Source organism: Hypanus sabinus, chromosome 2 (genome assembly GCF_030144855.1).
Source record: "Hypanus sabinus isolate sHypSab1 chromosome 2, sHypSab1.hap1, whole genome shotgun sequence".
Lineage (NCBI taxonomy): Eukaryota > Metazoa > Chordata > Chondrichthyes > Myliobatiformes > Dasyatidae > Hypanus > Hypanus sabinus.
The window spans coordinates 127,793,730-127,805,988 of record NC_082707.1 but is presented as its reverse complement, the minus strand read 5'-3'; the positions used below and the strand labels follow the sequence as shown (position 1 = coordinate 127,805,988).

Sequence of the window (12,259 nt, the reverse complement as noted above, 5' to 3'; positions counted from 1 at the left end):
AAAAGAATGACTAATATAACCAAGCCAATACTGACAAAATAACTTAAGTGAGTCTTTTCATGCAACATTATTCCAGGAGCTTCAAAACAATACCCACATTTCAAAAAGCTCAAATATAAAGTGGCCCTCAGGCTTCCCCTAAAAATAATGCATTAATAACTGAGGCAAATAGGAAAGAGAAGTTGGCTGGTCAGCATACAGACTTAATAGTCACACATTTTACCTTTTTTGAAACCAATAGTGTCACCACATCACCAGAATTTCTAAATATTTCCACCGCCTCCTGATGAGTCACATTGGCAAGCTCTCGCCCATTGATCTAATTTATAAAAAAAAATATTTTTACATTACTGCTGGAGTTAGGACATGTTTTATGTAATCTAAAATAAGTTATGTCATGGACTGGTTAATACAACTAATTAACCTGCCTGACGATCAACACTGGTGCATCTCAAGGAAATGTGCTTAGCCCACTGCTCTACTGTCTCTATACCCATGATTGTGTGGCTAGGCAGAGCTCAAATGCCATCTATAAATTTGCTGATGATTCAACCACTGTTGGCAGAATCTCAGAGAGGAGAAGACATTCAGGAGTAAGATATACCAGCTAGTTGAGTGTTGTCACAGCAATGACGTCAGTAAGACCGAGAGCTGTTTGTGGACTTCAGAAAGAGTAGGACGCGGGATCATGAACCAATCCTCAGAGGGATCAAAATTGGAAAGAGTGACCAATTTCAAGCTCCTGGGTATCAAGTTATCGGAGGATCTAACCTGGTCAACATACCCATGCAGCTATGAAGAAGGCAAGACAGAGGCTATATTTCATTAGGTGTTTGAGGAGACTTGAGTTGATTCCTAAGACACTCAGATTCCTAAGACACATGTTCTGTGGAGAGCATTCTGGCAGGCTGCATCACTATCTAGTATGGGGGGACTATTGTACAGGATCAAATGAAGCTATAGAAAGATGTAAAATTAGTTAGCTCCATCTTGGATACTAGCCTCTGTAGTATCCAAGACACCTTCAAGGAGCGGTGTCTCAGAAAGGCGGCGTCCATCATTAAGTACTCCCATCTCCCAGGACATGCCTTCTTCACACTGTTACCACCAGGAAGAAGGTACAGAAGCCTAAAGGCACACACTCAGTGATTCAGGAATAGTTTCTTCCACCCTGCCATCTGATTCCTAAATGAACATTGAACCCATGAACACTTTTATTATTTCTGCTTTGCACTATTTTTAATTTAACTATTTAATATGCATATATATACCTACTGTAATTTAGCTTTTTTCCCTATATTACAATGTATTGCATTGTACTGTTGTCGCTAAGTTAACAAATTTCATGACATCTGGCAGTGATATTAAACCTGATTCTGATTAACCTTGCAGGGAATGTAGACACGTGCAAGTACAATAGAGCAGCAATTGCCCAAATATCAATAGAATAAGATTAAATTTAAAGTTCAAAGGTTTTATTAAAGAATGTAAATATTCAACAACCTTGAGATTAGTCTCCTCACAGGCAGCCACAAAACAAAGAAACCCCCCAAAATTTAAAAAGACCAAACACCCAATGTGTAGAGGAAAAAAAAATTGTGCAAACAACTAAAGTAAGTAAATAGCATTTGGAATGAAAATGAATCCATAGATACGAAGCCCAGAGCAGCCAGAACAGGCCACAGCCTCAGTTCAGTGCAGAGCTGAGTAAACATCACGAAACCCTCAGACACGGAGCATGGAGCAGCCAGAACAGGCCACAGCCTCAGTTCAGTGCAGAGCTGAGTAAACATCACGAAACCCTCAGACATGGAGCATGGAGCAGCCAGAACAGGCCACAGCCTCAATTCAGTGCAGCACAGAACTGAGTAAACATCACACAGGAGTCAGCAGAACTGGCCCAAACCTCACTTCTTATCCTGACACTCTGCCTTTTCAATTCATCTGGCCCAGTGTTTAAATTGTCCAAACATTGGGTGTTCCTCACACTAAGACCCGGGCCCTGTTGCATCAGTATGCTCTGGGCCTGGACCCATCACCAAGTTTCAGCCCTTTCCGTCCTTTCCAAATCTGCCTGACACTTAGATCAATCAAACCTAGCTTTTGCTTTAGATTGACAGGTCTTCAATCTGCCTCTCCCCTGCTCCAACTTTGCTCTGCTCCACTTGCCCTGACTGCCTCGAACATGCTTTGTACCCGCATGCTTCGACCCTCTACTCAGCCTCGCATTCACTTGCCACTCCATCATCTGTGGTGACCGTTTACCATAAATTTTACAAGGAAAAGTTTTGTTAATAATGTATTTAGTTGTATTCTATGTTTTCTTTATCGCCAGTAAGTAGTCACTGGGCTTCACCTGCGCCAACATAAACTAGGAGATTAAAAGGTTATATGAAGTGGGTAATCCCCAATATGTGTTCAAAGGAATTTTAACTGGAATGTTCTAAGCTCAAACATGAGGAAATCTGCAGATGCTGGAAATTCAAGAAACACACACAAAATGCTAGTGGAATGCAGCAGGCCAGGCAGCATCTATAGGAAGAAGTATAGTCGACTTTTCGGGCCGAGACCCTCCATCAGGACTAACTAAAAGAAAAGATAGTAAGAGATTTGAAAGTGGGAGGGGGAGGGGGAAATCTGAAATGATAGAAGACAGGAGGGGGAGGGGTGAAGCTAAGAGCTGGAAAGTTGATTGGCAACAGAGATATAGGGGGAGGATCATGGGATGGGAGGCCTAGGGAGAAAGAAGGGGAGAACAGCACCAGAGGGAGATGGAGAGCAGGCAAGGAGTGATAGTGTGAGGGACAGAGAGAGAAAAAAAAAGAGAGAACAGGAAAAGGGGAAATTAATTAATTAATAAATAAGGGATGGGGTAAGAAGGGGACGGGGCATTAACGGAACTTAGAGAAATCAATACGTATGAACAAGCTGGAGGAACTCAGCAGGTCGGGCAGCATCTGTGGAAAAAAGCGGTCAATGTTTCAGGCCGAGACCCTTCATCAGGACTGAAGAAGGAGGGGGCAGGGGCCCCATAAAGAAGGTGGGGGGAGGGTAGGAAGGAGAAGGCTGGTAGATGCCAGGTGAAAAACTAATCAGAGGGAAGATCAAGGGGTGGGGGAGGGGAAGCAAGGAGGGGATAGGCAGGAAAGGTGAAGAAGGAATTCAAGGGAAAGCACTATGGGTAGTAGAAGGCGGCAGAATCATGAGAGAGATGATAGGCAGCTGGAAGAGGAGGCAGAGTGAAAGTGGGATGGGGGAAGGGAGGGGGAGGGAATTACTGGAAGTTGGAGAATTTGATGTTCATACCAAGGGGCTGGAGACTACCCAGACGGTATATAAGGTGTTGTTCCTCCAACCTGAGTGTGGCTTCATCTTGAAAGTAGAGGAAGCCATGGATTGACATAACAGAATGGGACATGGAATTAAAATGTGTGGCCACTGGGATATCCTGCTTTCTCTGGTGGATGGAGCGTAGGTGTTCAGTGAAACGGTCTCCCAGTCTGTGTTGGGTCTTACCAATATATAGAAGGCCACACCGGGAGCACCAGATGCAGTATATCACATCAGCCAACTCACAAGTGTCACCTCACCTGGAAGGACTGTTTGGGGCCCTGAATGGTGGTAAGAGAGGTGGTGTAGGGAAAGGTGTAGCACTTATTCGGCTGTCCCTCTCATAATCACTCCTTGCCTGGTCTCCATCTTCTGCTGCTCCCCTCCCCCTTTCCTTCTCCCTAGGCCTCCTGTCCCATGATCTTCCCCCTTCTGTAGCTCTGTATCCCTTTTGCCAATCAACATTCCGGCTCTTAGTTCATCCCTCCTCCTCCTCCTCCTATTGTTTCGGATCTTCCCCTCCCCCTCTCAAATCTCTTACTATCTCTTCTTTCAGTTAGTCCTGACGAAGGATCTGGGCCAGAAACGTCGATTGTACTTCTTCTTATAGATGTTCTAAGCTCAACTGAGGAAAGGACATTGCTGGATCTGGTGCTGTGGAATGAGGTGAACCAGATGGCAATGGGAAAGCACTTGAAGAATGATCATTTTAAGGCTTAAACAGAGAATGTTAAGTCAAATGGCTAAATTAGAAGACTAACAGAGAAAAATAAGAGGAGGCAGGGCATTTAAATCTGAGAGCATACTCAGTCACTGAACATAATCAAGGCTGATCTATAGTCCACATCATACTACCATTCTCCTCATTCCTCAATGCCTTATGCAATAATTAACATGGCTTCTATAGCCCTCTGAGGTGGAAAATTCTACAACATCAGTGCAGAATATTCTTCCTCTCAGTCCTAAATATCTTGCCTTGTACTCTGGGTCCAAAGACTCTTAAACTACCCCCTTCTCTAATATCCTCCAGCAAGGGGAAAGAAACCCCTGCAACTAGTTCATCTAGCCCAGTTTATGAACTAGAGTTTTTACATGTTTCAGCTTTATCAAACAACTATCTCCTTATCTGATAGTTACTCAATCCCAGCAATCAATATGGCAAATCTTCCTGCTTTCCCACTATTAAAAGGACATTCTTCCTCTGGAAGGATGAATGAGATGGCACAGTTAAAAAGTTCAAAAGTAAATTTATTATCAAAGTACATATATGTCATCATATACAATCCTGAGATTCATTTTCTTGTGGGCATTCACAGTAAGTACAAGAAACACTATAGTATCAATGAAAGACTGCACCCAACAAGATGGACAAACAATGTGCAAAAGACAACTGTGCAAATGCAAAAAAAAATAATAAATAAGCAATAAATCTCAAGAACATAAAATGAAGAGTCCCTGAAAGTGAGCCCATAGGCTGTGGGAATAGTTCAGTGATGGGGTGTGTGAAGTTGAGGGAAGTTATTCCCTCTGGTTCAAAAGCCTGATGGTTGAGGGGTAATATCTGTTCCAGAACCTGGTGGCGTGGGTCCTGAGACCTCTTGTACCTCTTTCTTGATAGCAGCAGTGAGAAGGGGTCCTTGATTTATGCTGCTTTCCTGCGACAGTGCTCCATGTAGATATGCTCAATGGTTGGGGGCTTTGCTTGTGATTAACCGGGCTGTATCCACTTTTTGTGGGGTTTTTTGTACAAGGGTATTGGTTTTTCCGCACCAGGCCTTGATGCAATCAGGCAGTATACTCTCCATCACACATCTACTAGAAGTTTGTCCAGGTTTTAGGTGGCATGCCAAATCTTCACAGACACTCAAGAAAGTAGAGGCATTGTTTTGCTTTCTTCACAATGGCACATATATGCTGGACCCAGGACAGATCCTGTGGAACTTAAATTTACTGACGCTCTCTTCTTCTGATCCCCAGATGATGATGATTGGCTCACTGACTTTTGGTTTCCTTCTACTGTAGTCAATAATCAGCTCCTTGGTCTTGTTGACATTGAATGAGAGGTGTTGTGGCACTGATCAACCAGATTTTCAATCTCACACCTATATGCTGATTCGTCATCACTTCTGATTTGGTCAACAACAATGGTATCATCAGCAAACTTATATATAGCTTTGGAGCTGTGCTTAGCCTCAGATTCATAAGTATAAAAAAAGTACATCGGGGGCTAAGCACATAGCCTTGTGGTGCACCTGAACTGATGGTAAATGTGGAGGAGATGTAATTGTCAATCTGAACTGACTGGGGTCCGGCAAATGAGGAAATAGAGGATCCAGTTGCACAAGGATATATTGAGACCTAGGTTTTGAAGTTTATTGATTGGTTTTGAGGGGAAGGTTGCGTTAAATGCAGAGCTTTAGTCAATGAAGAACATCCTGACGTATGCATCTTTACTGTCCAGAAGTTCCAGGGTTCAATGAAAAGCCAATCTGCTGCTGAACTGTTTTAATGGTTGGCAAATTGGAGCATATCCAAGTTGCCTTTCAGGCAGGAGTTGATCTGTTTCATCACCAACTTCTGAAAGTATTTCATCATAGTGAATGTAAGTGCTACTAGACGAAAGCCATTGAAGTAGGTTACCACGTTCTTTTCAGGCACCGGTATAATTGAAGCCTGCTTGAAGCAGGTGGGTACGTCAGACTGTCAAAGCAAGAGGTTAAAGATACAGGTGAACACTCCAGCCAGTTGATCAGTACAGGCCTTCAGTATCAGCCAGGTACCCAATCTGGGGCCGAAGCTTTCTGTGGAATCACACTCCAGATGGATGCGCCTAAGTCAGCCTCAGAGACTAAAATCACAGGGTCATCTGGAGTTATGGAGGTTTGTGAAAAGCACTTCCATGCTTTGAGTGTTAAAATGAGCATAGAAGGCACTAAGCTTATCTGGGAGCAAAACCTTGTTACCTATGTTGTTCCATTTCACTTTGGTTTGTAAGTGGTGGTAATATTAAAGTTTCACCACAACTGTTGAGTATTCTTCAGTGATTCCAGTTTGGTCTGAAATTGCAATTTCACATACGAGATGGCTTTCTGGAGATCAAAACTGGACCTCTTGTATGTTACTTGGTTGCCAGACCTGAACACCACTGATCTGGCACTCAACAGATTACAGACATCATCGTTCATCTAGGGCTTCTGTCTGAGGAAGATGCTGAATGATTTTGTAGGGGCATAATCTTCTAAAACTGTTTTTACAAACTTTGTGACAACCGTTCAGACCTTTGAGGTGGCCTTGAACACGGCCCAATCCGCCAATGGAAAACAATCCTGTAGCCACTCCTCTGCCTCTCACAACTATCACGTAGTTGTCCTTACTTCTGGAGCCTTGCTCTTTATCTTCTGCCTGTTTACAGTTAAGAGGAAGAAAGCCAAATGGTCAGATTTCCCAAAATGTGATCAAGGGATCAAAAGGTAAGCATTCCTTATGGAAGTATAAAAGCAGTCGAGTGTATTGTGATACCTGGTGCTACAGGTGATATGTTTATGATAATTGGGCAGAGAACACTTCATTAAAGTCCCTGACAATGATCTGAACGTCACCCAGGTAGGCCATTTCTTGTTTGCTGAAGGTGGCATTCAGAACTTCAAGTGCTTGCTGAACATCAGCCTTTGTAAACTACGATGAGGATCGTGGAGGAGAACCCTGTTGATAAGTAGAATGGTCGGCACTTAATCACTAGATGTTGCAGGCCGGAAGAAGAGTGCAACAAAATTGCTGTGTCCAAGCACTATGAAGACTTTATCAATGAAACACAAACTCCCACCTTTTGCTTTCTCCAAATCAGCAGTCCATTCCATCAGACCTCGATCTGATTCCAAATGTGGCATTTCTTGAGTTAGCCATGTCTCCGTGAAACACAGAATGCAACGATCCCTCATTACCTTTTGATACAGCAATGTTGCCCTTAGGTCCTCAATCTTGCTCTCCAGTGACTGTACATTTGCTAACAAGATAATGGATGAAGGAAATTTCGTACCCTGGTGTGTATCTCAGTATGGTCCTTATAGTAGCAGGAAGACACCTTTGCTCCTGTACTCAGAGCCCCTCAAAACAAATATTATTTGTATAGAAGGTTGAAAAGTAGCAAATGCAACACTCTAGAAAGTGCTTTGAAAGGTTTGAATTAAGGGGTGCCTTCATGGATTTGTGAAAGGAAGGTTGTGTTCTCCGAATTTAAGTGTAATTCTTTGTATAGAAGGTTAAGAAAGGGAATGCAGTGGATATTCTCCATATAGATTTTATGGAAGGACAGTACAATAGACTGATGAACAAAACTGAACTTCTTGGAACACAAGGATCAATATCTATCTACATAAAAATAACATTTCTTTACAAGAAATCATCATGTTGTGCTATCTGCTCCCCCCCCCCCCTGCATAAATGGAGGATGGTAAACAGTCCTGTTACTTATCCCGTAACTGGATAACTTACCAGCAAAGATAGAGAGGTCCGTTGAAGTCTGATGTCACTATTTTCAAATGTTTTTATTTATAAAGGGGCACAAAAGTAAGGTTAATACAAACATTCAGATAATGCACGTCATCAATACTCAATCTAAAATGCGGGTATAGTAATGTTCATTATTAAGAAGTAATCTCGACTGTTGTCTAGGGGATAATATATTGTCCGTTGGAAATATAAAAGTCACTCAGAAGCCTGCAGACTTCAGCCTTTCGGGGAATCGCTGGGTTTCATGTGTTTTAGAGGGAGCGGTAAAAAAAACGGAAAACTTGCCTGGGTCTTTAGGAAGCCACTCCGTTAAATCAGGGGAGTGTTGTTTCCCTGTTGTTAGTTCCAAGTCCTTCTTGGTATTCTCAGCCACCCGCTCCCCAGGCAAAGGATTTAGGAGCGCACGTGGCATTGAGTGGCTTCCAGCCACAGGAGCACTGAGCGAGGGTCTCCTTCGTGTGCGTTGCTTGGGTACTGCCTCCTGCAGTCCGCTACTTGCAGAGTTGTCAATGTCCATCAAAGTAGGGTGATGCAATCTCCACCCCCACATTGTCCGAGGGTGTCCATATCCATGGTAGCTGTCACGTAGCAGGGACATGCACGTCACACAGGTGTCTCTAAGAACAATGGCCAAAACCGTTGCATTGTCTCTCACTTCCGAGACCCGAATTAATAGCGATCTTGCGATTCTCCGGAAGGACAGGGCTGCTCCCACTCCTTCAGCCCCTCAGAGCTGTGGTACCTTCATAACACCTCCCCTCTAAAAACAGCGTTTTTTACCAGCGGTTAAAAACGGAGTTGTACAGTGTCTTACAGGATTTTTAATCTAACACAGTACCCAAGCTTTTTCTCTTCACAGAATACTACCGTTATACATTTAAGTCAGTATCTAAATAGTTAACTATTACAGTGCCCCTTTCTTTAATATCTTAACATCGCGTACTGTACTAAAGTCTTGTAGCATCAGACTTCAATTCAATAACCATCTATTTATTATTTTTTTTCGCAACAAAACTAAGGAGGTGTGACCTTAGCTTAGGTGCATTTACAGAAGTTTATGCAAACACTGATCGTTTCAGTCGTTTTACGTAACCAGCAGGTCTCCAAAGGGGCTGTCTTTATTATTCACAGGCTTTGGCGCAAACCTGTTCAACCTGCTTGGCTGTTTAACAATGGCATCTCCATTAACCGTTGCCTCTTTTTCGGCGAGCCCCCCCCCCCCCCCCCCCCGTGGGGAACTTGAGTAATTTTTCATGGTGAACTCCCGCCAGCCTTGTTCATCGGGGTTATTTTTGCAACACCATGCCCCAAACTTAGACCCTTTTCACCCAATTCTTCGATTTTACCCAGGTGGCTGGCCCTTTTATCAGTCCCCTTCAGGCTATTGGTGTTTGATTCGAACTCTTCGCTCGAGTAGCATGTCGAAGGCGGCCTCTTCACACCCCATCCTGGCATAACAATAGAGTGGGGGGCCCCGCTATTCCCCGGCTCACTCTGTGAGTGATCTGCCAGGTTTAAGATTTCTTCCTTCGATTTGGAAACTACAGACTCCGTTTCCTTCAATAACAATTCTCATCCCCCCATTCTTAAATTCTGCGTTAACTTTGAACCCACCTTCGAGTACAAACACCGGGGAACTCACACTTCCCCCGGTTACCAAGGTTAACCCTTTTCCCACTGAACCTATTTGACCCACAAGGACGGCCGCCCCGTCCCACTGAATCAGATACCTCAGACTTCTTCTGAGCTCCGTTACCAGGTTCAGCACCACGTGCATCCCCATCTCGGACACACTCAAACGGGACATTTGCCTCTTCCAGGCTTTCAACACCCGTACCTTTTTCAAATTTTAACTCCCCCCGATCCTCCCAGTTACTCTCTGGGCAGCTCCCACCCGGGGAAGGCGCAACCCTGCGAGCTGAAACAACCTCCTCGGCCCTTTCAGCAGACCCCTTCGAGGCAAGGGTATCCTTTCCATCTAGGACTGCCCTCCTCTCATTATTGGGAACACCTTTAGAACTCTCAAGTTCTTCAAACAATTCTGCCAAACCAGACAGATCATCCATGTCCAACTCTGGACCTTTTAACAGCTTTATCTGTTTCTCATCTTTATTTCCTACCTTTAGGACCTTTCTCTTTGCTAAGGGCAGATCTATCTCCTCTCCCTTACCCCCTTTCACTTTACTACTCTTCGTCTTACCACCCTCTAAACCCTCGTGGCACAGTGTCAGCAAAGACGTCTCGGCCAAATCAAAACTGGGCAAATTTAAACTGCTCTTGTTCTCAGCTGTTCCTCTCGACATGCTGCGAGTGACCGCGCCGGCGAGAGGGTCCTTGGGCACTGGGGTGGGGCCACCAAACTCGCCGGTCGCCAGGTCGGCAGCATGGCTGACCAAACCTTACCCCCTGCTAAGTCGTTTCCCAGCAGGATGTCCACGTCAGCTCTTGGGAATTCTGAGGGCACCCCTATTTCAACTGATCCATACAGCAGCTCACAATCCAGAATGACCTTATATAAGGGCACCATTTCTATCCTTTTATTTATTCCTTCCACCTTTACCATGCCCGTTTTCCGACCAAATTCTAGTACCTTACGGCTAACCAGAGACAATTCAGCTCCCGTATCCCTCCAGATTCGTACGGGAACTGGTGTGTCTCCCTCCGTCACAGACACGGTTCCGTGTGACAGACAACTCTCAGAGCCTTCTCGTACTCTGTCTCCCCTCGGCTCTCTGGTCGATTTGCTGATTACCACGGCACACCCGATAGGGACTGCGGCTTTCCCTCTTCCTATCTCCTTTCTCGGAGCAAAGCATCGAGATGCAATGTGACCTTCCTCTCCACAATTAAAACAGGTCAAACCCGGAAACCTCTGGCCGTCTTGCCTTTCCCCCTCAACCTTACCGCTAGCTCCCGGTGGGACCTCTGCCTCCCTCGTCGGACTTTCTCGATAGTTCCCACGGTCTCTCTGGGGACCTTTATTCGGGGAAGTCTTTGTCTTGTGGGTTAGGACATATTCGTCCGCAAACCTAGCAAACTCTGACATGGACTTATCCGGCTTCTCATTCAAATACATCCGGATCTCCTCCGGAACACAACTTTTAAATTCCTCGATCAAAAGTAACTCCCTGAGACGCCCATAATCCTCGTCCACCCTTTCCGCGGTGCACCAACGGTCCAAGAGCACCCCCTTCTCATGGGCTAGCTCGGTATACGTTTGATTCCACCCTTTCCTTAAATTTCTGAAATTTTGTCTATAGGCCTCAGGTACCAATTCGTAAGTCCGGAGAAGGGCCTTCTTTACCTCATCATAATTCTCCGCTCCTCCCTCCTCCAGGGACAACGCCGCATATGCTCGTTGGGCCTTCCTCTTTAACACACTTTGTAACAACGCCACCCACTGCTCTTTTGGCCACTTCTGATTTACTGCCACCTTTTCAAAAAGCAAGAAATAACTATCGACATCTGTCTCCTCGAAAGGGGGCACCAATCTCAACTCCCTACTAACATTAAACCGCTCCGCTTGGTCTAACCCTTGATCTCTTCGCTCGTTCCTCATCTTCTCAATTTCCCGGTCATGTTGCCTCTGTTTCTCTTTCTCGGCCCATTCCCTCTCTTTCTCGTCTGCTTCTAGCTCCTTTAGGTGAATTTCATGCTGTCTTTGCCTTTCTTTCTCTCTCTCAACCGCTTCCAGCTCTTTTAACTTAATTTCACGTTCCAACCTTAATTTCTCCACCTCTAACTGAACCGTCCCACTTGATGGTACTTTTTCAGGGATACCTTCCAATACCTCATCTTCAAACACATTCTTCCCAATGTAATACTGAGTTATGGCCCTTCGTACCTCCCACTTTTTCATGGATGACCTCACTTCTGCGAGGTTCAACCCCTTCGCTAAATTTAACAAGTCTGATTTGGTGGCCGCCTCTAGCGTCCCCACCGTCAAGTTTTTCATAAATTCACCCACGTCCATCTTTGCTGGTTTCCCGTCTGGCTACCCGCGTAACCAGATTCAAGTTTTGGATTTACAAGCCCGATTCACTGGCCTCCCAATTTGGTGTCAAATCTCGAGACGAGAACCCCAAGTTGTTACGTATCCCGTAACTGGATAACTTACCAGCAAAGATAGAGAGGTCCGTTGAAGTCTGATGGCACTATTTTCAAATGTTTTTATTTATAAAGGGGCACAAAAGTAAGGTTAATACAAACATTCAGATAATGCACATCGTCAATACTCAATCTAAAACACGGGTATAGTAATGTTCATCATTAAGAAGTAATCTCGACTGTTGTCTAGGGGATAATATATCGTCCGTTGGAAATATAAAAGTCACTCAGAAACCTGCAGACTTCAGCCTTTCGGGGAATCGCTGGGTTTCACATGTTTTAGAGGGAGCAGTAAAAAAACGAAAAACTTGCC

The 12,259-nt window shown here is 44.5% G+C and overlaps 1 protein-coding gene across 1 annotated transcript in view; it reads right to left on the bottom strand.

Annotated features, from left to right (window-relative positions):
• synj2bp (synaptojanin 2 binding protein) overlaps positions 1-12,259 on the bottom strand; it is a 47,518-nt gene that overhangs the window by 16,299 nt on the left and 18,960 nt on the right. Inside the window, exon 3 of the mRNA XM_059954638.1 lies at positions 224-319. Within this exon, the coding sequence (XP_059810621.1) occupies positions 224-319 (96 nt within the window). The remainder of the gene's footprint in view (positions 1-223; positions 320-12,259) is intronic.